The 27517-nt window shown below is 61.8% G+C and overlaps 1 protein-coding gene across 4 annotated transcripts; it reads right to left on the bottom strand.

Moving 5' to 3' along the window:
• Positions 1–366: 366 nt before the first annotated feature.
• PWWP2B (PWWP domain containing 2B) lies at positions 367–21618 on the bottom strand. 4 transcript variants are annotated; one of them, XR_008504882.2, is made up of 4 exons: positions 21108–21618; positions 12272–13935; positions 8756–8873; positions 6733–6963 (listed from the first exon to the last, which is right to left on the bottom strand). XR_008504882.2 is itself a non-coding variant. In XM_054503360.2 (3 exons), exons 1-3 carry the CDS (start codon positions 21230–21232, stop codon positions 1162–1164), a joined length of 1500 nt encoding a protein of 499 aa, XP_054359335.1. In that variant the 5' UTR covers positions 21233–21618; the 3' UTR covers positions 367–1161. The 4 variants fall into 4 exon arrangements, 2 of the variants coding, with proteins under 2 accessions (XP_054359335.1, XP_063526486.1); XR_008504883.2 differs by having other exon boundaries at positions 21161–21618; XM_054503360.2 differs by lacking the exons at positions 6733–6963; positions 8756–8873 and adding an exon at positions 367–1175 and having other exon boundaries at positions 12575–13935.
• Positions 21619–27517: the final 5899 nt, after the last annotated feature.

Here is a 27517-nt window from a genome sequence, read left to right as displayed (position 1 = left end):
TGGCGTGCAGAGCACTGCCTCTCCGGGAAATCCCAGCGTCCACTGGAAAGCTAGCAGGGAGGCCTGGAGATGGGGACTCAGCCCACAGCCCTCCTGGGGCTCAGGGCGGTGGCCAGCGTCCCCCAACCTGGAGGCAGTGAGATACAGCCGGTGGCGGCGTCACCCCAACCCGTGCGACATGGGCCCCGCCCAGCAGTGCCCAGGGGACTCAGGCCCTGCCCAGCAGTGCCCAGGGAACTCAGGCCCCGTCAGCCCCGACGGGGACACACGCATGAGTGTGAACTGTGGCCGCACAAGTCACAACTTCAATAACTATGACATACATTTCTCTCTTTTTTTTTAACATTTAAACAAAGAAAGAGCAGATTAATTTCTTTTCTTTCTTTATTCTTTTTGGTCTTTAAAGTGACAAAAAAGAGGAAAAGAAACACGCTCTTACAAAACAGAGCAAGTTTCTTTTCCTTGTACTGTTGAAGCCTGGTTTCCCAGGGGCCGCCCTCGGCCTCCTCCACACAGCACTGGTCACTCGTAGCAGCATCTGGGGGACAGGTGGCCTTGCAGGCCGGGTGCCGGGTGCCCAGCGGGCCCCACACTCTGGGATGAACTTGGAGTGGGAGACGGTGGGTGGGTCCCCCAGCTCTCAAGTGCACAGAGACCCCGCACCCAAGGGCTGGGGAAGAATCCCACACGTGCAATTGGGTTTTTCTGAAGCCTGCGGGAGACCAAGCTGAGCCTGCGAGACGGCTGCCTCCAGGACACTGCGAGGCAGGGAACAGCTGCCCATACCAGCCGCTGGGCGAGGCCGGGGTGCCAGGCCGGGCTCCTCCACGGGACCCCAGCATGCGGGCAGCAGGCGAGGCCGGGGCGGCAGGCCCAGTTCCTCCATGGAACCCCAGCACGCGAGGCAGCAGCAGCCAGCAAGTCACGAGTCCCGACTGCCTCGTGAGCCAGGGCAGCCACGGGCTGAGTGGCGGGAAGAAATATACCCGGCGGGAGGAGCCGCTGGGCTCAGGGCCATCCCCTCCCTGGACGCACTGCCGGTCCCTGGGGGGCCTCACACCAGGCCGACCACCGTGCCCAGTGGGCTCTGCACGCAGCCGGCCAGAAGGCTCACAGGGTCCCCGAACAGAGATCAGAAGCTCCAGGACAGCAGGTGTGCCCTCATCGTCGGTGACCTTGGGGGAAAGCAAAAAGGGACAGAGGTTTAGCTCAGGGTCCAGTATGGGGGACCAGCCCCTCAAGGTCTGAGCACCAGGCTAGGGTGCCCCGGAGGGTCTGAGGCTGACCCGGGACCTCCAGCACCCCCCAGCTCCCGCCGGTCCCCCTTCCCTCAGGGCCCACAGCCCGGCCGTGCGGGGGGAGAGTGCAGGGGGGCTCAGACCACAGGACTCGCCCTGAAGTCCTGCAGTCCACAGGCCCTACACGCAGAGCCACAGAGAAGCCAGCAGCCCTGGAGCCTTGTGGCCTCTTGGTAGGGGCTGATGACCATGCCTGTGCCGGGCACATGGTGTGGAAGGGCCCCCATACATGACTCCGGGGACCCTCGCCTCGCACTGACGGCCCCGTGGAGACCCGAGCCTGGGGAGGAGCCCCAAGCCCCCTCCACCAGGACACAGCCCCATGCATGGGGGTCCCAGGGTGGGAAGGGAGGGCTAGACCCTGAGGGGAAACCCTTTCCCAGATCTGTGCGGAGCCCCAGGTGTCAGCCCTGCTTCCATTGCCCCCCACCTGAGCCCATGCAGGCCCCAGATGACCACCTGAGGCAGAAAGACCTGGAGGGGACAGACGGTCCCCTCAGCCCCGCAACCCAGGGCCAACCCTGGGCCCTGAAGAAAGCAGCCCCCTAAATCCAACAAACAGAGGGACAGACACCGTCGGCCCCAGTTCTCCACCAGCCGGCGGGTGGAGAGCGCAGGGACGGGGAAGGCAGCGGAGCCTGCAGAGCCGAGGGCGCACGGGGCCATGCCAGCCCCACCACTCCTCCTGTCGGTAGGAAGGCGCCCCATAGGCCCTGCCTGACCACAGCAGGGCAGGAGGGGCCTGCCCCCATCCCGGCCCTGCCGAGAAGTCACTGGAGGGACCTGCCCCTGTCCCGGCCCTGTGGAGAGGCCACTGCCACTTCCAGTGCTGCCCTCGTGGAAGCCCTGAGCTGCCACGGGAGAAACTGCAACCGCCCTGAGACCACCATGCTGTGAAGAAGCCCAGCTGCACACAGGGAGGCCTGGAGGGCACCTGCAGGCATGTGCTGTGTGAGAGTGTGAGGGTGGATGTGTGTGTGAGCGTGAGTGTGAGAGGGGATTCTTTCTCCTCATGCTGGGCATTCCTGAGTGACAACACTGTAAACAATTTGAAGACCAAGCACCAAGCTGGGATCAATGCCACAGAGAAGAAACGGCCGGCAACATCTATACTCCTCTACATGGATGGGCTAAAATCATTAACATAAACACCAAGTCTTGAGTTAGCCAAACATTGTGTGTGTGTATATGTGTGAGTGAGTAGGCTGTGTGTGAGTGGATGCGTGTGTGTAAGTGGATGTGTGTGTGAGTAGATGTGTGTGTGTGAGTGGATATGTGTGTGTGTGAGTGGATGTGTGTGTGTGAGCGGATGTGTGTGTGAGTAGATGTGTGTGAGTGGATATGTGTGAGTGTGTGTGAGTGGGTGTGTGTGAGTAGATGTGTGAGTGCACGTGTGTGTGAGTGGATGTGTGTGTGATTGGATGTGTGAGTGTGTGAGTAAATGTGAGGGGGTGTGTGTGTGTGAGTGGATGTGTGTGAGTGGATGTGTGTGAGAGTGCATGTGTGTGAGAGAGTGGATGTGAGTGTGTGAGTGCGTGTGTGCGTGTGTAATTGAGTGTGAGAGTGATGTGTGTGTGTGAGTGGATGTGTGGGGGGGATATGTGTATGTGTGTGTGAGTGGATGTGTGTGAGAGTGCGTGTGAGTGGATGTGTGTGTGAGAGTAGATGTGTGAGTGCACGTGTGAGTGTGTGAGTGGATGTGTGTGAGTGGATGTGAGTGTGTGAGTGTGAGAGTGATGTGTGTGTGAGTGGATGTGTGGGGGGGATTTGTGTGTGTGTGAGTGGATGTGTGTGTGGGGATGTGTGTATGTGGAAATGTGAGTGTGTGTGTGAGTGGATGTGTGTGTGTGAGTGGATGTGTGTGTGTGAGAGTGGATGTGTGTGTGTGTGAGAGTGGATGTGTGTGAGTGCGTGTGTGCGTGTGTAAATGAGTGTGAGAGTGATGTGTGTGAGTGGATGTGTGTGGGGGGGATGTGTGTGTGTGTGAGTGGATATGTGTGTGTGTGTGAGAGTAGATGAGTGTGTGAGTGGATGTGTATGTGGGGATGTGTGTGTATGTGGAGATGTGAGTGTGTGTGTGAGTGGATGTGAGTGTGTGTGAGTGGATGTGTGTGTGTGTGAGAGTGGATGTGTATGTGTGGCAGTGAACAGGGGAGATCTCAGCCTCTTCATCTTCCATAGAAAAAGCCCGTAACGTCTAAACTGAAAACTCAAGGATCAAGCAGCAGCAGCAGTACATCGTCTAGAAATACGAAGCTGAATTCTTGTCATTACATATTGCATGTGACCACTGGACTTGTAAAAATTGAACATACATAGTAAGATTGACACAAACACAAATTAAAGAGAAGCTGCATTTTGGACCATCTCTCATTCACGTCCCAGGTGGTGCAGGAGGCTCTCGGAGGCCCCGCTGACACAGTCCCCAGCCCAACACCAGCTGAGACCTGCCGGGGGTACCAACAGTGACTCCTAAACAGAGCCATGCGTCAGTGCCTCCAAACCACGAGGCTTCACTTTGTCAGTCCTGGAATAACTTCCTCCGACCCCGCAGATTCCATACGGGAAGCTGAACAGTCCCTGTGAGGAATGTTTGCGAGGATTAGAGCCGGTCACACAAATGCATTCCTACAAATACCATTTTCCATTTCTCAGAAGGAAGAGGCAGCTGTAATAAGGCAGCCTGAGCCACCCGCTCCACGGCTGACAGGGAGGTGGACGCTGACCCTAGAATCGCAGCAGCTCCACCTATGCGTCCTCCTGCCCCCGGGGTCCCTCCCAAACTTTTAGGGAGTCACCAGGGACTGCGTGCAAGACGGGTCAGGAGGAGGGCTGTTTGGGGGATCTGCAGAGGCCACAGCTGGTGCTGTGGCACAAGTGGGGTCCCTGCCATGCCTGGAACCTGCTTTGTCCACCCCTTCTAATGCAGCATTTTAGGATTCGAAAGAGGCTCAAATCAAAGGCAACCACACTTCCCTGCAAAGAAACACACAGCCCCAGGAGGTCATTAAAACTGTCTAAGTCCTTCTCCATCAACAACAGCATGTGACCTTTGGAAATGTCGGTAAACATCCATCAGTCACTATCCTCATTAGAAAAATGCGTAACGGGCCTTGGGAGGAGACAGCCTGGACGGGCCCTTCGTCCCGAACAGCAGCAGTGGCCTTCGCAGGAGCCCTCCCTCCCCCGGCAGCAGAGACACAGACTCCAAGGCTGGAGCAGCACTGGCCGCTCCTCACGTCTCTCCTACCTTTCTAGATGACCCTCACTCATGGAGCTGAGCTCAGCTGCTCTGCGTCACTGAGGCCTCCAGGACACGAGGTGTTCTCAGGAACCTGGAGGCCTTGGGGCCCCACCTGCCTGGGAGCCTTCACAGTCCCCACCGGGACATGGGGTCGGAGTCTCGTGCTCACCTACCTCTCTCCCACCCCACTGTCTCTGAAGCCCAAGGCACCAGCATCTCCCTGCCTGGGCCACACCTTCTCCATGGTGAGAAAGCTGGTGGCTCACACCCTCCCCACAGCTTGTTGGAGAAAAGACTGGGACAGCCAGAGGCCCCCCAGGGAGTTGGGTGTGTCCCACAGCTCTGCGCATCACAAGGAGGCGAGGGGCGGGGAGGAGAAGCCGGCGTGGGGCCTGCTTAGGCTGGAAGCTCGGAAGGATGACCGGGCCCTGCCCAGATGCCGCCACATGAAGGCCGGGGAGACCAGGACGGGAGTGGACCCAGGGCTGTGGAGGTGCCCACAGAATCCTATCACAGCGGGTTTTAAAAAAACGAGGAGTCTCTAGAAAGTGAATGAAGATGCCTAAGTGTGTTCTGAGGTCATGACTTTGCCACAGAGAGAGGGATGTGACACACACCCCAAAGGGCTGGACCCCAGGACAAAAAGACAGGCAGGGCGAGCTCAGGCGTTCGCTGGCACCACCCACTGGGACGCCGGCGGGCACCCTCCTTGGTGGGAGGTGCTAGGGTGCTTTTCTTCCGAAACTATCATACTGCCTCATAACAGTATTACATATATTATTTTCAGTAATATGTGACATTGTATTGTTATATTTTAAATATTTTACACATCTATATTAAATGTTGATATAGATATATGAACCTTTACATCTATAAAATTGATCATGTTAACATTGAAAGTCAAGATTTCTGGCATCAGACACAAAAGTGAATCCTAGCTGTGTCGACTGCAAAGGTTTAGAAACAGCAGCGGCCCCAGGGGCAGAAAGCAGGAAGCAGGGCTCCCAGGGACGTGGCTGCCTCAGGCCTGAGCCAGAAAACGCACAGTGAGCCCAGATGACGTGGCACGGCGGGAGCAAAGACGCCAGCAGGCTGCTGTGGTCACCACAGGACACAGGCGCTGGCCTCCATCAGCTGACCCAAGATGGCACCGTCTGAGCATGGAAAGAATAGCACTTGTGTGGATCGAACCTGACTAGATATGTTAGCAAACACGTGCGCTTTCATGAGACACACACGCTCAGGAGGGACACTCCTCAGCCACGCTGGAAGGAGCTGGGGAACCAGCCCCCGCATCTGCCCTGGCCTCCATGAGAATTCTCTGCAAGCGGGGGGTGGCCGCAAGTCTTGGTGCAGTGCCACTGAAAGCTGGTAAGGAAAGAGGCTTTTCTGCAAGAATTCCAGTGAGTAAATGAAGACCAGGGCCAGCACCTCGTAATCCCTCCTGAAAGAGCAAATCTTAAAGTGATCATCAACGGTGGGCGGAGCCCCAGGGTGAAAACCTGGGTGAGCTTGATCTGGAATGGATTAGGCTGACAACCCCAAGCCTGCAACCAACCCCGGGGTCTCCAGGAGAGAACAGCCTCCTGCCGGGCAGGAGCTCCCACTGCCCCTGAAGGGGTCCTGGCAAGACAGCGAGCCCCAAGGCGTGCAGGAAGTCCCACCCTCCACTCCCAATCCTCTGACACGGGGCACATGCCCTATCCAGGGCATCGAAGCCCGGTGGGGTCAGGGGCAAGGATTTGGAGCTGAAGGTGAGACCCAGGAAGCAACCAGGACGCCTGGCAACAGGTCCGCATGGCATTAGGGCATCTCACCAGAGGTGGGCACAATGCTTGGCTTTGAAGGCATGGGTGGGTAGGGGCCTCCAGCAGCGTCCCCCCACGCTGGGAAAGTCCCCCATGTCCCGGGCCTCTGACCCCCTGAGAAGCAACTCCAAACACCCCAGCACCTGCCCGCCTGCCTCACCAACACGACCTCAATGCCCAAGCTGCTGGCGGGAGGAGGCGGCAGGGACCAGCTGCCCGGCTGCTGGGAGCCAGGAGGTAGGGCGGGGCCTCAGCCCCTGCAGCAGGCTCAGAATTACAGGCCTCTGCTTCCTTCTGGAACAAAATAATTACAACCTTCACGTGGGACCTGAATTCCCTGAAAGCAACGCAGGGAAGTCAGCTGAGAAACCCGTCCTCGGAAGCAGAAGAGCGTTTTTATTTAGAGTTGGAGGAAGAGAAAAGCAAGTTTTGTGCAGGAAGCTCGAGGATGCTGTTCTAAAAGGAAAACATAAATCAGAAAAGCCGAAGCCTGGAGACGGCGGCGTCGCTGCTTCTGGCCCGGAGACTCCAGTGAGCGCCACACTCTTCCAAGTCCCGGCAGCGGCTCCTGCCGACTCAGCACTCCAGTGCCGGGCAGCTTCCTGATTATTATCTTTATTTCCCAGGAGAAATCGAGATTATGAAGCTGAAGGTCGGAAGTGGCCCATGCTGCCCCCAAGGCCTGTGCACAGCGGACCTTTCTGAAGCAGTGGGTCCCTCCCTCGCCCCACAGGCCCCTGGGCTGAAGCCCATCTCCACCCCTGCTCCCTGGGGCCCTCCCTTCTGTCGGACATGAGGCTGGGGTGGACCCTGGGCTGTGCCCACGCTGCCCACACACACAGCACTGGGGATGCGGAGTGAATGAGACCGGGTGCTCCTCGTCCCTAGAGCCTGGGAATGGCACCTTCAGCGACATCGTGTTTGCGACGTGATTAAATGAGGGTTTCGAGATGAGCGGCCCCTCCGGCACTATCTACGGGTCCCCAGATGCCAACAGGGTACTTTGAAGAGGCAGAGGCCTTGAGCCCATGGAGGCAGAGCCTGGGGTGACGTGGTCATGAGAGGGGGACGCCTGGACCCCCAGGTCTGCAGAGGCAAGAGGGATTCTTGTCCGGAGCTGAAGGCGCATAGCCCTGCACGCCTTCACTCAAGCTCCTGACCCCCAGAGGCCTGGGAATAAACGCCTGTGGTCTCAGGGCCCTAGTGTGTGGAGGTTTGTTACAGCAGCTACAGGAAACTCACAAAAGACAAGGACGACCCCAGGGACACTGACTGTTCAGTGGCGCAGAAACCCTGTGCTCCCAGCTGCTGACGGAGGCTGTGCTGGGTACGCCCCCGAAAGTCCCCTGCCAGGGCAGGAGGAGAAAGGGTTGGACCCCTGGGGCCACAGGAGGCTGGACCCCTCCAGCCTGCACTGTCTGGAAGCTGTGAAATCTCCCCCTTGCCCAAGAGGCCGGGACACCAGGAGAGCATTGAGTCCCCACTTCAGGGAGGTGCCCAGCTTCCATTCTGCGCGTCGGCAGAGCACGGCCCGCCCTGGCCACGACAGGGAAGCACAGGAGGTGCCTGTGCAGAACCAAGTGCCCCCATCGGCCCTCAGAGCTCCCAGGACCAGGTGCCCCATCGGCCCTCACAGCTCCCAGGACCAGGTGTCCCCATTGGCCCTCATGGCTCCCAGAACACCAGGCAGCCCGCCGCCCCTCTGGGCACGCCCCCCACAACCTTCAGTGGTACTGAGGTGCAGGGCGGGCAACGTCCCAAGCCCCTCAGGTCCTCCCCACAGGGGTGGCCAGTGCCACCCACTCTCCGCCACCCTCCTTCCTGCTCCCGTACAGTGCACACGTCCAGTCACCTGTCATCTCCACCCGCCTCTGCTGCTCCAAAGCCTCTGCCTCAAGCAGCCAGTCTGTGGAACCCCCCCCCCAGCATTGTCCTGGCCCAGGTCCCCCCGACAAATACGGATCCCTGCCCCCAGCCCTCTGCCTGACCCGCCTCTGAGCTTTCCCCTGAGATGCCTCCAGCCAGGCCTCAGGTGCCTCCCGAGAACTGGAGCCACCCCTGAGGATACGGGGCACAGACGGTGGCTCCCCTAGTTCCAGGAGCGACACCTGCACACCGCCCAGCCTCCCCGTCCCCCGTCACTCTCCCTGTCCTCACAGCTGGAGGTCATTGCTTTTATTTGTAAAGCTATCAGATTTTTTTAAAGTTTCATTTTATTTTTAACTGACAAATAATAACAAGACCATCTCACTCCTCTGTCTGTAATTCTCCAACAGCACCCAGAATCTGTGCCTTGGGCCACCGGGCCCTCTGCCCACCTCCGCAACCCCTGGAACATGCCCTGCCCTCCTCCTGCCTAGAACACTCGCCCCCACCCTCACCCCATCAGCTCCTGATTAGCTCACCATTCAGATCCTGGCTCCTGCCACCTCCTCCAGGAAGCCTTCCCGGATCCCAGTCCAGGCCAGGTTTCTCGCTGGATGCTCTGCTTCAAGCCCCTCTTCCCTTCCTTCTCAGCAGTTCCTGTGTGTGATTATGCACTAATTTGGGAACTGGTGATTCACAGCCCTCCCTATTTGGCCCCCCTTCTAGCCTGGGTCCAGTGGAGTGCTTGGCCCTTAGTAGAGGTGTGGGTGGGTGGGTGGTGAGGGAGAGCCCAGGGGAGCAGAGAGAGGACCTTGAGTCTGGATGGGGGCAGGACCCCAGCCCGAGGCCCCGGGGCTCACACTGGGGAGGAGCTGCCTTCCCCTGTCAGGCTCCGTGGGCCCAGGCGGTTGTGGGGGGTGTGGGCGGCGTTGCCTTATCTGGGTCCCCATTCCCAGCTGCAGGACAAGCCTGGCCAGGCACAGTAACCCCAGAGCCCGGTCTCCACCACCTGCCCCGGCCCCGGACTTCAGCTCTAACCCCAGGGGGTCCCTGTGGGTGTAGGAGAAGTGCCAGGGAACGGCCTCTTCTGCCGGCCTGAGAGGGTACAGTGGTCACCTCCAAGGGCAGCGGCCACAGGCCATTCACAGGCCCTGGAGCCGGCCGTGACCACCGGGGTGGAGTACGGCTCACTCAGAGGTGGGGCCTGTTGTTGCCTGGGAGCGGTGAACAAACAGGCTCAGAGGTGTTGGCTCACTGAGACCGCAGCAGCAGGTGACCGGCTGGGACAAGGCCCAACGGCCTCTGTTCCTGCACAGGAGGCCAGCCCAGCCTCGGCGCACCTAGCTCAGGACCTCACACGAAGGGGTGCCCAAGTGTGTCACACAGCCATACGTCCTGGCACGGCCCCTGCTGAAGCTGATGTGCCTGTCCCTTGTGCCAGCCAGGCTGCCTCTCGGCACTGCCGGCCACAGGCCCAGTGCCCTGGCACCCTGTGGTCTGTGGGGCATCCACCTACCCCTGAGCAGGGCCTCCAGCCCCGCAGCAAGCTGAGAGAGAGTGAGGGGTCTCTCACAGGGAGATGCTGGGCTCAGTGTCCCTGCAACGGAGCCGATCTCACGGTGCCTGTGGTGACTGCTCCTTGACAAGTGCCTCAGGCAGCAGACACCCACAAACCTCAGGAAGCTTCTGACACCGCCCAGCCGTCCCCGTCCTCATCCTTGGGCGGCTGCAGGAGCGGCTGGGGCCAGGCCAGGGTGGCCGGTAGGCGGGAACTGGGAGGACGACCTTCCCCAGAAGGCCTCCCTGCCCGAGCTCCAGCCCCCACACCAGCCTCCTCCTTCCGCCCCTCGCTCGGGCATGGCCAGCAGCGCCCCACACCTCACTCAGCCTCTGCTCAGAGAGGTGCACCTTCACGATGGTGTTGGCGGGTCCCCCTTCCCAGGAAAGGCAGGTACCCCCGCATTTCCCCTACAAAGAGCAGACCAGAGGTGCGCTGCTGACACTTCAAAGCAAACATGTCTCCCAAGGACAACCAACCCCACAGAGGGCGGGAAATCCCAGGCCCCACGAGACACCAGCTCTGATCACGCTGAGCACTTGGTCTTTAGCTCTCAGGAAACAAGACCAAAAAGCTGACCAGGCAAACACCACTCTGCGCTTTGGTGCTGAAAGGATCCGGCACCCCCACTCCCAGAGCAGGGGGCTGGTCCTGGCGCAGGGCCGTGTGCAGGCACTGCCCCCCGTGGAGGCAGGCAAACCCGTCTGGTGAGATTCCTCCTCTACTTCCGGATAAACACAGCCGGCCCTGAGCCTGCAAGACCGTGTCCTCCCGTCCTCCCGGCTGGGCACTCCCTGCCAGCCAAGGCCTCAGGCCTCACTTGGGGACGTCCTGCGTGGGGGGACGTCATGCCTCGCAAATGCCTGAGTCCAGAACTTGGGGAGGGCCCCCCAGGACAGCAGACGGGAGTCCTCTGACCTTCCTGCTACCCCTCAGGGGATGGTGCCCCAGCTTGAGACACTCCCCAGACTCAAGCTGAGAGACGGCACCCACACCCACTCCCCAACACGGCGCCTGCCCCACGCCTGCCCCAAGGCCCCAGAACTGACCAGAAAAGGGCCTGGTTCCTGGGGCGGGGGGAGCAGCCAGGTTTGTGCTTGGTCTCAGGAGAGCAAGGCAGATGCAGCCGGGTGGCTGGAGGGAGGGGGTGAGGCCAGGCCAGAGCCTGGGCAGCCAGGCAGCCTGGGGACCCTGGGGACCCTGGCTCAACCACAGTGGTCTCTCATTACTGCTTCCACCGGAACCCCAATACGCAGGGTGCAGCAGTGGAGGGGCACCAGGCACTCCAGTCCCAACCCCCAACAAAGGCTAAGGCCCGAGGATTGTCACCTGGGAAACTCTAAGGCCTCTGGGCAGGTAGCCAGGGAAGACAAGGTCACCAGACGTCACCAAGGCCTAGGCAGAGCCCTGCCCCTGCCCTCTGCATACAGCCCCCACCCCTGAAATCTCTGCATCCAGGGGGCGATTAGGCCATGGAGCCAGAAAAAAGAGTACAGAGCGCCACCACCTGCCCCCACCCAGAGAGGACTCCTCCCTGGCCTGCCTATCCTGCTGGGAAGACAAGAGGGGCATCTAGGAGGTGCTGAGAGGCCTCTGGAGCTGGGAGAGCGGACTTCAGGAGCTCAGGGCAGAAAACAGCCCCTCGGCAGGCTCCGGATGCCCCACATGGTGATTACAGGGGCACGGGTGGTGCCCCCAGCCCCACAAGGTGACACCCCCACACCTCCACACAGCGTAGTGCCCCCCCAGGCACAGAGAATCCACACAAGGCCTGGCTGGAGATTCTACAAAGTGCTCCTAGGAGAGGCCGACAGTGAGATGCTGACTCCGGGAACAGGCCCCCACACCATGTCCCAGGTCCCGGGCACCTGGCCACGCACACAGCCTGCTGACGACGGAGTGCGCACTGACCCAGGAGGAAGATTCGGGGGGGTCGCGGGGGGAAGGGCTGGGCCAGTCTGGGGAGTTGGGGTGGGGGCTTCATCTGAGGGCGGGAAGCTCACCTCACCCTCCCTCCTTTAATGTCCTGGGATGGCCTATCCGTGCGCAGGAGGAGGGAGACGCCCGCTCTGATCTTTGGAAAGAGCAGTGAGAGTTTGTTCCCTGAGTGAGTAACGCAAGACAGGGCCTCAGCCTGGGCTCTCCCCTCCCCAGGATCCGTCAAACCACATCCCTGACTCCAAACAACGAATGAGAGCATGAGAAGCTCCCTTCTGGCCTTTGAAAAATGGCTGCCAAACCCAAACTCGCTGTACGCTTTCAACAAGCACCGGCGGTGACTGGCCTCCTTGCAGTGCGCCTCTTGTGTGAATCAGAAGCGCAGATGACATCACCAGTGAGGGCAACCATTTTCCAGACGGCTGGGGCCCCAAGCAAGCCAGCTGAGGGGCACAGGTGGCGGCTCCCCGGGCCTCAGGGCCCGGAGCAGAGGCACGGCCTGGACACAGGTGTGAGCTTGGGCCGGCTGGGGGAAGGAGGCTGCCGCTGGCACACTCACCTGGTCAGGGAACCAGTTACGTTTCAAACTGGGTTAAGAGCTCCCTGATTTCCGGGGCCACGTGTCGCGCGGCATTTGCAGCCTCGGTTATAGCTTTCCGATACATCCCCTTCTTCTTACGGTTAAATCTCAGTTTGAAAAATTCAGAGAAAGGGGAGAGTTTTGAAATAGACAAGAACGACGTAGTCGGAGAACCAAACCACGAGACCTTCGCTTCTCGCCAAGACGGCTCTCCGTCCTCCTTCTGGCCGAGGCTGATGTCAAGAACACGCGCTGGCCACCAAGGAAAACCATGGATCTTACCCCAGACGATGTCCCCCACGGCCACAGTCCTGCCGTCCTCCGTGATGCACTCCGACACGCTCTGTGTGTGCAGCCTGACCGTCAGGGGCGGCACCGTTTGGCGAGCCTCTCTGGACGCCGAGGGCGCCGATGCGCCGTGGCCAGGCGAGAGGTCACCCGTGTCTGCCGGTGTCCCTTCTGAGCCGGACGATCTGGCCTCGTCCAGGCTGTCGCTGCTGCACGCCGACTCACTGGCACAGTCCGCTCTCCCCTCAGGGCAGCTGACAAGGAAAGCCAAGCCCTCGCGTCCCTGTGGACCCTGGGGACAGCTCTTGAAGTCATCGTCCTCACCCGAACTTCCAGAAGACAGGTCTGCCAGCCCACCGGGAGGGCCGTCCGCACAGGGCGCCGGCGAGCTGTCCCGCGGGTACCCGTTCAGCTCCTCCACCAGCTCGGCCCGGTACACGGGCTCGTGCTCGCTGTCCCCCAGACGGTGGGGCTTCAGGCGGATCTTAGGGGGCGGCAGGTCCGCGCCGGGCGGCACAGGCCGTGTCAGTTTCAGCTTGGGGATGGAGGCCGAGGGCGCGCAGGACGGCCGGTCCCGGGACTCTCTGTCCAGCACCTCGGGGTCCCGGCTGCCGTCGTCCTGCGGGGCCTGCTGGGGACGGAAGGGCTCCAGAGAGCCGTGCACGCGGGAGGGGATCTTGACCACCTCTCCCTTGCCCTGGGGCGTGCTGTAGGAGATCTTGATGACCGGGCTCCGCGGGACCTGCTCTGCCGGGGCCCTGTCCTCCTCTCGCCTCTCCCTCTTGCTCCTCCTGGCGGTGGCCGCAGCCGTGGGGTCGCCGTTCTCTGGCTCCTCTGGCTTGCGGAGCTCCCTGTCCGGGCCACTGCCCAGCCTCCTGCGGGCCCTGGGCGCGGCTGGGGGTCCGGGGCTGGCCTCCGGGGGGCTCAGCGTGCTCTTGCACTTCTCACAGAGCACCTGGCGCGGCCGCAGGCGGATGGTGCTGAGGATGAGGCGCCCGGGGTCGCGGTTGCGGGACAGACGCCGCCGGGTGCGCTTGATGGTCCTGGGCGGCGGCTGGGGCACCCACAGCTTGTACGTGTCCCGGAGCCACAGCGGGTGAGGGAAGGGGGCACCTTCGAAGTACGGCGGGTACGGGGGCAGGCTTCCGGCGGGCAGCGGCGGCACGAGGGGCGGGGGTGGCTCGGGGCCGGTGGTCTCGGGGGGCTGAACTCCGTGGGCAGGAGGTGGGGAGCTGGACCCCAGCTGCATCACCTCTGCATCCCCCTCCTCGGGAGCCCGGCCATGGCTGTTGTCGGCAGGGGGGTCATCGACCTGGGGCAGCGGAGCCAACGGGGGTAGGCCAAAGAGGCCGGACCTGGCAATGGAGAGAGAAAAACCACAGTGAGAAGGGACCCTAGCATATCTGCCACCCGCAGCGCCCCCAGAGCCAAGGCTCCCGACCCGTGCTCCAGCAGGTCTGGGCAGCGAATGCCCTGAGTCCAGGGCTGTATTTCGGGATGGTAAACCAATGCCCACGCCCCCTATGTATGTCCTGGGTTGGACACAGCAGGGCAAGGCATGTGCCTCAAAGCCAGGCAGCATATGGCCAGGAGGCCAGCTGCTTCCCTGGCCAGAGACAGGCACAGAGGCTCCGAATCTCAGTCCATGGCCCCAAGGGACAAGTGGACCCCAGCAGGAATGCTCCCAGGAAGCCTGACCTGGCCTGGGGAGGGGTCTGGCTGCTTGTGGCCCGTGGCCCTGGGCCCCAAAACTCAGGCTCCTTGCTCACAGGCTCAGCCGTTCCCTCCTCTCCGAGGGGCTGGGGGACTCAGGGAAGACCCCCCTAGGGCCAGGCAACTCTTCAACCCCCAACGCAAGCCCCGGGAGAAAGCTCCCTGCAGGAGCCCAGGAGAATGCCATCCTGCAGGAGCCCTGGAGAATGCCGTCCTACAGGAGCAGGGTTCCAGGTGCATGACGTGTGTCTCGGGTGGGGCTGCGCATGGCCCAGGGCTGAGCCCTCTGGAGATGGCCCAGATGCTTTCAGTGAGCCCGAGAGAGCCCTCATCCCCATCTGCCCACACAACCTGGAAGGCCCTCCCTGCCCGCCTGGCACCCTCAGGCCCTCCCCCGCTGGGCCACACGATCTGCAGGGGAAGGGGCACAAGGGGCAGGAGCAGCCACTGCTGGGTGAGCCACAGTTAAGGCCCTGCGGCTGCCACAGCCAGGACACCAATCCCAGGTAAAGGCCTTCTCGTCCTAGGACTCGCTGGGCAAGGCAGCCTGCACTTAACGGGCAGTGCCCAGCACTGTGCGTGGCTTTGGGGGATTTGTCCTCAGAAGCAGCTCACGTGCTAGAGTGCAGGCCACCTCAATGCACAGACACCCGGCTGCCCCATCATTCTCAAGGCCCAAGTGCAGCCAATGTCCCCGAGCCCTGTCCCCTGTTGGCCTCATCCCGCCCAACAAGCTGCTGTGAGCACGTCAGGAAAACAGTTCTGGGAACGCTGATGTTACCACAAACCACGGGAGACAGGTCCACAGAATCCATGTTTCCACAGTGAACACGTGTAACTGGTAACAAATGAGATGTAATTTTCAAGACTGCTCTAGCTAAACCAGAGAAAAAAGAGAGGGCGATGGAGAGAAAAAGACAGAAAAGCAAGACAGCATTGCAACTCGCCGGGGAGGGCACAGCTGTGGCCTTGGGGCCTGTGAGGGGATGAACACGGGGTGGGGGGTTCTGCTCTGTGGTGGGTGGGGGTGGTCAGAGTGAGCCCCACCCGCCCCATTCTCCTCTGGCCAGGCACCGCTGCGGGGCCTGCAGCCACGGGCTAGCGACGGCAGGAGCGTCTCCGAAGTGCAGGCCGGGCCCCCTGTGCAAATGGTCTCACTGAGCCCTGCAGCAGCCGTGGGAAGTGGGCTGCCTTCAACTCTGATGGGCTAAGACTTTCACGAGAAAGGAGAGCCAGGCACACGGGTCCAAGGGCATGATGCGCTAAGGCCAGTCCTGGGCGGCGCCCTCACCAGTCCCAGCCAGGTGCTGGTGCCAGGACCAAGAAGCACAGACCCCATGCACCCTGGGGGCCATCGGGCCACACCTGGCCGCTCCAGCGTTTGTGAAGAAAGTTTTCCAGCACACATCACAGCCCCCAGGCTCCTTTATACGCTGTCTGTGAGCCAGGCCACGGTGGGGCCACCCAAGCCGGCGACTTTCACTTACAGAAAAGGTTTGTCAGAGTTAAGCTGCGGAAGATGAGCCTTTGCCCAAAGCCAGCCCCCACCCCCACCCAGGGTTGGAGGCTGGTGTCTCCAAGTCCCCCGGCCTCATAGCCAGAACTGGCCTCTGCACCCAAATCAGCAGCCGGTTCATCATCTTCCATGAGCACCTTGTGAGCATTTAACACAGGCTGAGCATTCTGAGAACCAACCTCGTGCTCACACACAAGCACGTCCACGTGTATGCACACTCCTCACGCTGGTGCACACGCCTGCTGGTGCACGCAGGCACCCTGAGCTTCTGGGCCAGCGTGCTTACGGCCCCTTGCTGTTGGGGGAGCCAGGAACCCCTCCATAGGACCCACTGCACCCCATGAAAAGGCCTCAAATGAGGACAAATGAGAGGATGTTGGCAAGGAGAAGGCCCCCCACGGAGCAGAAGTAACCCTGCCAGAGGATGGTGGCTACGACAGCCAGAGAGAGGGGGCAACCCCACTAGGGCTGGGGAACATGGAACGCTGACCACACGGGGTTGCGGACTGGGCTGAAGGTGCCAGGAGCCTGAGGAGGGCCCCACAAACGGAGCCAGACCCACCCCTTGCCCCAGGATCTTCAGCCACGGGCCAGGGGTTAGTCCCTTCCCAGGCAGATCAAACGGGTGGGGGGCAGCCTGAGCTTTGCCATCCCCTTTGGGACCCTGAGTCACACCTGCATCAGTGCCCAGGGACCGGACAAGCCAGCCCTGCAGAAACGGCCGGTGACCCTGGCACGTCAGGCAGCCATACTTCCTTCCTGGAGCTGCCGCCCTGCCCAGGCCGCACCCCAGCGCACTGGTGGGTAAACAGGGTGGGAACAGAGCAGGGTGGGAACAGCTCACTCTGCAGGCTGGGACGGGTAGGGGAACCCAGTCCCAGGGATCTTGCAAAGCTAACAGCAGAGCCCCCAGGCTGCTGGGACCTCGGCTCCTGCCCTCCTTGGGCAACCCCATGAGATATAGATCACAGTCTTCCCATTTCATAGATTGGCTGGTGAGGCCGAGTGAGACCAGGGAACGTGCCTCCAGGCTGAGTGGGTGGGTGCCCGCTGGGGTCTGTTGCCTCCAGGCATGGGGATGGCGCTGGCACAGGGAGAACCTCAGTGGCTTATCCTGGACCCTGGGACGTGAAGAGTGGTCCTTCTGGAAGTGCACAGGTGCGCTGTAGTTCCCCACACACCCACCCCCTAGGGACAGGGGGGCCCCGCTGGCCTGGCTGTGACCCACAGGTAACACCGAGCCTTGGCAGGTAGGAAGATAGAGTGGCCCTGGAGCCAGATAAGCCTGCTGGGTCCAGGCTGCCCTTTTAGAGCCACCAGTTGGGCCTTGCCTGTGAGGAAGGGAAGGACATGCGAGGGGCCCTACGGGGACCCTGCCTGTGGGGAAGAGGACATGCGAGGGGCCCCTTGAAGTAAGCCTCACGCAGCATCCTTGTGAGCTCAGGGACGGAACAAATAACCTTTGCTTTGAGAAAGGGCTAGGGAAACTGAGGCAGGGGTGAGACGCCCTGGAGTCTCTAATTGCAGAACGGACCAGACCCCAAAGCAAAAAGTACACCAGTGCCACTCCTAATGGCACAGCAGCGTCCCGGCAAGGACACGGGGGCCCTGGAGACCAGGCCTGAGGTCCTCAGCCAGACACAAGTGGCCGAGCCTTAACTCGGCCATGGCGGCCCTGGGGGCTCTCCTGGATGTCAGGCTCAGCCAAACTCCCAGAAAGGCCCAGGCTTGAGGTCTGCCCGGGGCCGTGGCCAGGAGGAGCACAGCCCTGGCTGCCTGCCCAAGCCCCCTGCACTCGCTGGCAGCGCCTCCCCATGGCTTCCCCATTCTACAGACCAGGACGATGAGATGGCAGAGGCCCATATGGCAGCCCCCTGTCTGGCCTCCCGGGCCCACATTCACCCTGGACCTTCCTTCCTCGCTCTCTGATCAGGAAAGGCCACCCTGTTGTGGCCTAAAGAGGTAAAGAAAATGCGGCTCCTGGAACAGGAAGAGGCAGTCTCAGTGCAGCCCAGGACAGCCTGAGTCTGGCACCCAAGGCCTCGGCTATGCTCCAGTGTCAGTCTAGAAAGCGTCTGCAGTCTCCCCGTAGCCCTGCAGACACCCACAGCAGGACAGCATGTGGGAAAAGGGCAGGCAGGTCAGGCCTGCTGGGGGCAGTGGGGCCTCCCCCGGCCACCTCTCTGAGGGGTTAGGGAAAAGCAGGCTGGCAGGAGAAGCCACAGGCTAGACACCAGGGGAGCACCTCCTCCAAGGCCCCACAAGGGGAGCCGGCCTCACCCTGTGGGCACCTGCCCCAGGATCTCCAGGGGAGAGCAGGTAGGGCCAGGTGGCCACGGCCGGCCCCCTGTGTCCTGGACTCAAGGGTTTATGAGCCATCAGCATAGTCCCTCTCTAAGCCCTGTGGGGCTCCCCAAGTAGCACAAGGTCAGGCCCCCACCCCACGCCCTCCTTACCCACTCACTCAGATGCCATCCCCTTGAGACGCTCCTTAGACCAGCCATGCTAGCCAGGCCTCCTGGTGCCCTGGCCTTCAATGCACTAGGCCTGCGCCCCTCTCACTCCCCAAGGGCAGGGGGCACAGCCTATCACCATTGCAGCCCTGGCCCAGGTGCTCCCCCCTTTGGTTGTTGAGTGAATCATCCCAAGAGCAGCCCCCAGTAGTGCAGCCTCCACCTGGACAGGTGAGGCCAGGACAGAGCTCAGGGTGCCCTTCTGCCAGGACAGGGAGTGTCTGGGGTTCTCAGTGTGGGCTAGGGTGTCTGGGCTAGGGTGTGGTTCACAGAGGACAGTCCCCTGACCTTTCCAGCAGTCTGTGTCTGGAACCATAGGCAACCCACAACTGGGGGAGGCCGATAAATACCAGCTCAGGGATCGAGCCAAGAGGCTCTGGTGGGGCAGGCCAGCCCTTCCGCACCCGGAGACACATCTGTCCTCAAGCCACCCCTCAGCCAGGGCCACCCCACCCAAGATCCTCAACCAGAAGCATACCCCCAAATCACCCGCAAAACAACGCAGGTCAGGGCAAGGCTTGTGTCATCGATGCTCTGGAAGGAACTACCACATTGGCCCAGATTGGGGGAAGATCACTGGAGGCCGCCTGCTCCGGGCTCAGCCCACTTCCTGGCACACAGTAGGTGTGCAGTGAACTCACCCAGATGTACACGCAGGCTGACACTCAAGAGAATCTTGCTTCAGATCACATGGCCCTTCTGGCACAGGCCAGGCAATTCCACCCACCTGCCAAGCCCCTCTCCCCTCCGCTTTGCAAGCAACGGAGAGAATGCCATCTCCCAAACCAGCCGACAACAAACGCTGGCTGCTGGGCCCACCTCAGCCCTGCATCCCCGCGCCTGTGTGAGCAGGGCCGCCATTCCCGTGGGATTGCTCTGAACAGGTGCCTGGCTGCCCACCGCCTGCGCTCAACAGCGCTGGTTGCGCTGGGACCCACAGGTTCCCTGAGGTGGGCGGACACCTGTCATAGGGCTCCCAGCAGCTCTTCCCTGTGAGTCAGCACCCACACTTGGGGACTGGGCTTCCACTGTCACACGCAGGGGATAAGGGCGGGCACCACGCCCTGATGAGAAACTGGCACCTGGGGAAGGCAGGTCAGCACCCTGCGGTCCGAGGCAGGGCTGGAAACAGGAGCCCTGGGACTCGGAATACAAGGGCAGAGAACCGGGTGCAGACTCAGGCTCAGGGGAGATGAGGGAGGGGGCAGGGGTCCTTCCAGGACAAGCCTCAGGACTGGGGGTCGGGGAGCCTGCTCTACCTTCAGATTGCCCACAAGGACAAGGGGGCCAGCCTAAGGCAGCACGGGCGGCTGCTAAGTGGCTGTGCCCGCAGAGGCCCAGCGCCCGGCTCCGTGGGTGGCTCTGGTTACAGCTGAACGTGGCAGGCAGGGTTAACACCCATGCATCCTACAGCTGCCAGTTCCCACGCCGGGGGTCCCATCGGGCCTGGTTTTTTCCATGAAGGGGAGGTGGTGGTGTAGATTTGCAAACCAGGTTAGCCATGGGCCTCAGGGAGGAGAGCCCGAGGCCACTGCAGATATTCTCAGCCTCCCTTGTCCCGAGTCAAGGAGCCTGGGAAATGGGGCAACCCACTGCTGCTCGTGCTCCTCTCCAGGGAGGAAAGGCCAGGCAAGGTGGTGCAGGTCTGGCAGGGGTGCGGCCCTGCGGACCAGGACCAAGCCCAACCCTGACTGCCAGAGGAAGCTGAGGCCGATGGTGGAGGGGATGGCAGCTCCCAGGTGGCGATTCTGCAGCCCCCGAGTGTCCCTCCGTCCTGCCCGTGCACTCCCAGCGGTAGCCCACACGGAGCGGGCAACAGCCACACGGGAGCCATATGTTAAATCACATGACTTGTGGATAAATGGCTTCTGGCACATCTAATGAAGAAATAACGTCTGCGAAATAATTGTGGAAGGAACACGGTCCCCTCTGCTAATTCATGTCACCAGGCAAAAATCTGGGCTCCACGGATGGAAAAAGTTGGGCCTTTACAAGAGGAGCCTTTTCCTTTTCCCAGTTTCAAAAGAAAGCCCTGCAGGAGCGCAACGAGGCCACAGCCTGATTCATGCCTAATCATTGATCTGGCAGCGACAGCTCCCTGCCATGTGACGCGGTGTCCAGGAGGCTCATCTGCACTGCATGGGTCCCTGCAGCCGGTGCACAGGTGCCTCTCAGGAGGAGCCGCCCCGCCCTGCCCTGCGCCCCCCACCCAGGAAGCCAGGGCTCCCACAGCTTGTACCTCTTCACGCCCCCATGACTCAGGGCTCCCTGGCCTGAAACTGTTCTTAAATCGCACAGCTGGGCGCAACTGCTCTCCCCGAATCCAAACCTCAGCCGCGGAGTCACTCCCAGCAGCCAGGGGCCCATGGCCTTCGACAGGGCACCCCCACCTGTGAGTAATTGCCAGGGCAAGGCCACGGCGCATCTGACCCTCCCCCGCTTTAACGACAATTCTGCCAACAGCGGAATTCAACAGTGGGTCTGAACAAAGAAAAGTGCGTTAATTATGGCAGATGTGTGGAGTTCCGGGACCCCGGCCCTGCGCCCCCCGCCCCGGCCCGGCCCGGCGCCCGCCCCGAAAAGTCGCGACGACTTTGAGAACCACTTTCGCCCCCCGAGTGGCGGCCGCGCTCGCGCGCCCCGAAACCCCGGCTCGGCAGAAACCGAAAGCGGGCGCCGGGGCCACGCCACCCCCCACCCCGGAGGCGGGTCCCGGGTCTCCGGGCGGCGGAGGGGGGTGTCGGGTGGGGACCCCGGGGGTGTCCCGGCCCGCGCCCCCGCTCACTTTTTCGTGCAGTCCAGCAGGATCCCCGCGAAGCTCCGCTCGCCGCAGCTCACCGTGACCACCAGCGCGCCGTTGACGACCTGCTCCACCCGCACCGGCAGCCGGCAGCCGGCGCGCGGCTCCATGCTCCCGCCGCGTCCCAGGCCGCCCCCGCCCCGCCGCCGCCGCCGCCGCCGCCGCCGCCGCCGCCGCTGCCGCCGGGTCAGCCCCGCGCGTGACGCCGCCCCGCGGCCGCCTGACGTCACAAAGCTCCGCTGGGGCGGCCGCCACAGCCGAGCCGGGCCGGGGGCGCGCGGCCGCGGGCTCCGCTCCTGGGGACCCCGCCCGCCGCCGCCGCTGCGTCCCGGGAGAAGCCGCGCCCGCCCGCAGAGCTCGGCCGGACGCGCGGGGCGGACCCCCGGGCTGGAGAGGGGGCTGCGCCCGGGCTCGCGGCCCACGCTGGCCGGGAGTGTCCCCTGGCTCGGGGGGACCCGAGAGCCACGAGCCCGGGGGCGGCGCGCGGGACACCCGCCGTGGCCGGAGCCCCGGGACCCCATCCCCCCACTCCCCTGCCTGGGGCCGGTCCCGGGCCCCCCTCCCCCTCCGGGGCCAGCCCTGCGCCCTTCCTCCCTCCCTCCCTCCCTCCCTGGTGGCCCGGATCCTCCCGCCTGGGGTCGGCCGCCCGCGTGTCCCGGCAGCGCCCCGCGCTGGGCTCTGGTGGCCCCGGGCACTGCGGCGAGGAAGTCCCGGGCGGCGCGCGCAGGAAGCCGGGGCAGGCGGAGGAGACGCGGGGCGCCCGGGGGCAGCGGCCTAGTGCCGCCCTCGCCGCGTGGGGGGGCGGGACACTGGGTCGCCCCACTGGGCTCGGCGCCTCTCGGGGCGACAAGAGGGCGCGCCCGGCTCAGGACCACCCTGCGCGCCTGGGGGTGGCCGGCACCGGGGCCAGAGGGGTTAACTCCGTCCGGAGGTCTCGGGCGTGTCTCTTCGGGTTGCCGGGCCCAGGGGCCAGGCGCGCCTCCGCCAGTTTACAAAGGAAACAGCCTCCTTCCCCCGCGGCAGGGGCTCCCCGACCCGCGGGCGAGGAGTGGGAGGTGACGGCGCCGGACCCCCTTCCCCCGGGACCCCCGCAGGAGCCCGGCTCCCGCGTCTTCAGGCGTCAAAGCCCCCGACTTCCCCGAGCACCAGCACGTCCGCACCCGGCTCAGAACGCAGGGGCCCGGCCTGCTGCGGTGACCTTGGCCCCGGGCCGGGCTTCTGAGCCGGGCTTCTAGCTCCTGACGAGGACTGGAGGCGGGGCGGGGGACCGCGGAGTTGTCCTGGCGACCCAGCGCCGCCCGACAGGGCTCCTCCCAGCCTGGGAATGGAGGACCACCGCCCCTGGTGCCACTGGGGACCGTCGGGTCGCTGGCGCCTCTCGACCTCGCCCTCCGGCGGCCGCGCGGCAGGGGGAGCCTCAGAGAGGAGCCAGGGCGAAGTGAGGGAGCCCGCGGGGCCTGGGACACCTGACCGTCCCGGGTAGAACAGGGGTAGGGACCGAGGCCGAATGAGCCAGAGTTCCGGCCGGGGACAGCCCCAGAGGAGGCCTGGAAGCCCAGCGAGCGTCTGTCCTCCTCTGTGCGGCCTGGGGCTCCCGCCAACACTAAGCCCTTCCTGGGGCCTCAGGCACCTCAAGGTGCCCCGCTCTCCAGGATCAGCCAGCCCCTGCCCACTGGCCGCCAGGCCTGCAGTGGAGCCTGCCTGCTGTCCTGCCCACAGGCCTCTGCAGCTGCCCCCTCCAGAGGGTGGGGCTGACTTTGGAGGAAAAATGCCAGGCAGCAGGGACCCCCTAGCCACCCTGCTCCGGGTTGGGCTGAGCGGCCGTCCTGAGGCTGCCCACTTGCTTGGCTCTTCTTCCTGCCTGCTGGAGAGGCCTGCTGGGCACTGCCCTTTCTGAGCAGTGGGGACTGCCAGGGCGAATCAGCATTCAGGCTGGTGGGGCCAGCATGGGGTGGGGTTAATGCACAGGGGGCTGTGTGTGGGTGGGGGGATCCAGAAAGAGTGTCCAGGGGAGCTGTCAGGGGAGCACCAGCATTCACCAGGGCCCCACCAGGTGGGGGTGGGGGTGGGCAGGATCCTCTGCAAGGTGTCTGCGTGTGCCTGGGGCTCCTGGTGACTTCCCACACCAGCAGGAGGAACAGTTTGGGGTGTGCTGAGGGACCCACCTGTGGACTTGCTGGGCTTTGAAAGGAACCAAGGCTGGGTGGCGGCGGGCAGGACAGGGGAAGAGGGTTCCGGGGCACAGAGGGCCAGACAGATGCACCCAGCAGCTGGCAGCTCTGGCTGGAGAGGGGAAGAGGGCAGTGAGAAGCATGGCTGGCCCATGGCACCTCCTGTCCCTCTGCCCTGCCCGCCTTCCCTCTGCGTCTTCCCCTCTGGCCTGTGCTATTTACTGTGTATTTTTAAGTGAACTTGGAAGCCGTTTTTAAAACCTGCTCTCCACTAGGTAAGGTATAAAAAAGACCATCTGCAGACAGGGAGACCATTTTTGCAACTTAAACGGTGGCTGTTGAGGGCCTCCCCCAGCAGCCCTGCCCCCGCACCTGCTCCCGCTTGCTTCCCGCCCCGCTCCAACCTGCTTGTTGAAGAAGAGGCCACGGGAGTTTCCAGAGTCCCCGATTAAAGTGCAGATGTCCTTGGGGACCTCATCCGCCCAGGTATCCCCTCCTGTCTGACCCTGTATTTGGGGGTTGGGAGACTGTCCTAGGCTTGCCACTCTGAGCATCTCCCCAGGGGCCACTCTGCTCATGCCAGTCAGTGAGGTCTGCCCAGTTCTGGGAGGCACCCTGGGTACTGGGGCTGGCGCTGCCCACAGTGAGAGGACCCTGAGCTGCCTGGCTGGGCTGGAGGAGCCTCGGCAGTATGCCCCTGGCTGGGGTAAAAAGGCCAAGAGTGGGAAGAGACACCTCTGAGGTTTTTAGACTTTGTCTTCAAGAGACTTGATCCAAACAAAAGGTCTTAAAGCCTCTGGTCCCCTGGCTGTAGGCACAGCCGCAGCAAGGCCTAGGACATGCCCAGCTCGGGACAGCCCAGCCAGTCGGATGGGGCAAGCTGAGGGGACAGGAGACTGCCCAGAACTTCCCCGGGGGCTGGGGGTGGGTGACCAGCAGTTGGCAGGATGGGTGGCCTGAAGGGGTACAGTTGAGGGAGGGACAGGTGGCTGGAGGAGGAAGCAGGGGCTGGCCTCTATGTCCCCTGAGACAGCAGGGGAGGAAGGCAGGAACCCCACAGGCCACCTCCCCTCAGGGTCTGCCTCCCCTGCGGTCCTTGGAGGAGCTCCAGGATTTGTTCTCCCCGGCAGCCTGGCTCACTTGCATCACCAGCTCCATGCCCGCCCCTTGTCTTTCAGGGTCGCTCCCCCAGGTCTGAGCTCAGAGGGCCCTCCTGACTGCTGGACCTGGACCTGCCCAGCACTGTCCTACTGCACTACATGATCAGTGAGATTTGGGAAGGACAGTGGTGAGCAGGTTCTCAGCCTTTGTTGGTCTCTTCCACGAGATGAGGCTTACAGGGGCCTCCCCATGACTGAGGTGCAGCCACAGCCTGGCCTGTGTCCAGCCTGCCCCAGAATCACCTGGTATCCCCCAGCCCCCAACACACCTGGGCTTGCTTGACCTTCCTGGAGCTCACCGGGGCCTGGCTGTGTGCAAGTCTCATGCAGCATAGTTAGGTGCTCCTGAGGTGGATCCTGGAGCTCACTGGGGCCTGGCTGTGTGCAAGTCTCATGCAGCATAGTGAGGTGCTCCGGAGGTGGACTGAAGGTCAAGATGGAGGCCTGGAAGGCCACAGCCACGAGTCAGAGACCACAGATTTCTCCAGAGCTGGTGCCCAGAGGCCAAAGGCGGGAATGGGCCTTGAGGCTGGGACCCAGGTTGCCTCATGGCAAGCCTTTTGCCCACAGCAACTGTGGAAGGCAGGAGACAGGACGAAGCCTTTAATACAGAGGGCCTGCTCTGATTTCAGTAAGCAACCATTTATCACTCAAGAAGCCTGGACAGAGTGGGGAGCAGGAGCATGCCAGGCCTCCTCCAAGGTGTCTGGCAGGGAGGCCAGCCTGGGGAACACACTCCTTATCCCTTGTCGTGTCGTCTGAGGCAGGGGCTCAAGGCAATCTTTGCAGATGCTGAGCTGGGAACCCTCGACCTTCTAGCAGGCCACAGATCTTTGGGCAGCGTTTGTTTTGTTCTGCTCAGTCTGGAAGCCCTTGGAGGGCAGTGTGGGTCTACAAGGCCAACTTTGTCTTGTCTGTTCTGGAGCTGTCTCCCTGCCCCATGGGTTATCAAGATGATATAGGGTCACATCCCCTGAGGCAGTATCTCAAAGGACTGGCTAGGAACAGAACCTGCCAAGACTCCACTGGAGGTGGTGCAGAGAGCTGAGCAGGCACATAAACTCTGAGGCCAAACTGCTAGAGTCCTGCCATGTGACCTTGGGGAGACCGCCACCTCCCTTGTGCCTCAGTGTCCTCATCTGTAAAGTGGGAAATATGATGGTACCTAACGTGTAGGCTCATACTGAATATTAAATAAGTTAATATTAAATGAGATACTTAGTACAGCACAAGCCCCAGTAAAGCTTCCATGAGTCAGCTGCCATCACCATCAACACTTTTGTTATTATCACCACTGTCACTATCACCACCACAGCCTCCACCATCACCACTACAGCCATCATCACCATGATCATTACCATCCCACCTCCCCCATCACTACTACCACCGCCACCATCACCATTATCACTAGTACCACCACCACCACCATCATCACCACCATCACCACCTCCATCATCACCACCATCACCACCACCATCACCATCACCACCACCACCACCATCACCATCACAATCACCACCATCACCACCACCATCACCACCATCACCATCACCATCACCACCACCATCACCATCACCACCACCACCATCACCATCACAATCACCATCACCATCACCATCACAATCACCACCATCACCATCATCACCATCACCACCTCCACCACCACCACCATCACCACCACCATCACCATCACCACCATCACCACCATCACCATCACCACCTCCACCACCACCACCATCACCACCATCACCATCACAATCACCACCATCACCATCATCACCATCACCACCATCACCATCATCACCATCACCACCTCCACCACCACCACCATCACCACCACCATCACCACCATCACCATCACCACCTCCACCACCACCACCATCACCACCATCACCATCACAATCACCACCATCACCACCATCACCATCACCACCTCCACCACCACCACCATCACCACCATCACCACCACCACCATCACCACCACCATCACCATCACCACTATCATCACCACCACCACCACCACCACCATCACCATCACAATCACCACCATCACAATCACCATCACAATCACCACCATCACCATCATCACCATCACCACCTCCACCACCACCACCATCACCACCACCATCACCATCACCACCATCACCACCATCACCATCACCACCTCCACCACCACCACCATCACCACCATCACCACCACCACCACCATCACCATCACAATCACCACCATCACAATCACCATCACAATCACCACCATCACCATCATCACCATCACCACCTCCACCACCACCACCATCACCACCACCATCACCATCACCACCATCACCACCATCACCATCACCACCTCCACCACCACCACCATCACCACCATCACCATCACAATCACCACCATCACCATCATCACCATCACCACCTCCACCACCACCATCACCACCATCACCACCACCACCATCACCACCATCACCATCACAATCACCACCATCACCACCATCACCATCACAATCACCACCACCATCACCATCATCACCATCACCACCTCCACCACCACCACCATCACCACCACCACCACCATCACCATCACCACCACCATCACCACCACCACCATCACCATCACCACCACCATCACCATCACCACCATCACCACCACCATCACCACCACCACCATCACCATCATCACCATCACCACCTCCACCACCACCACCACCATCACCACCACCACCACCATCACCACCACCATCACCATCACCACCATCACCATCACCACCATCACCCACATCACCATCACCACCATCACCACCATCACCACCACCATCACCACCACCATCACCATCACCACCATCACCACCACCACCACCACCATCACCATCACCATCACCACCATCATCACCATCACCATCACCACCTCCACCACCACCACCATCACCACCACCATCACCACCACCATCACCATCACAATCACCATCATCACCATCACCACCATGACTATCACCACCACCATTACCACCATCATCATACCTACCATCACCACTACTATCAGCATCATCACCATCACCGCCATCACAAT

This window comes from Pongo pygmaeus, chromosome 8 (assembly GCF_028885625.2).
Source record: "Pongo pygmaeus isolate AG05252 chromosome 8, NHGRI_mPonPyg2-v2.0_pri, whole genome shotgun sequence".
In the NCBI taxonomy this organism is placed as follows: domain Eukaryota; kingdom Metazoa; phylum Chordata; class Mammalia; order Primates; family Hominidae; genus Pongo; species Pongo pygmaeus.
Note: the sequence above shows the minus strand (reverse complement) of the source record. Positions and strands in the feature narration are given on the sequence as shown.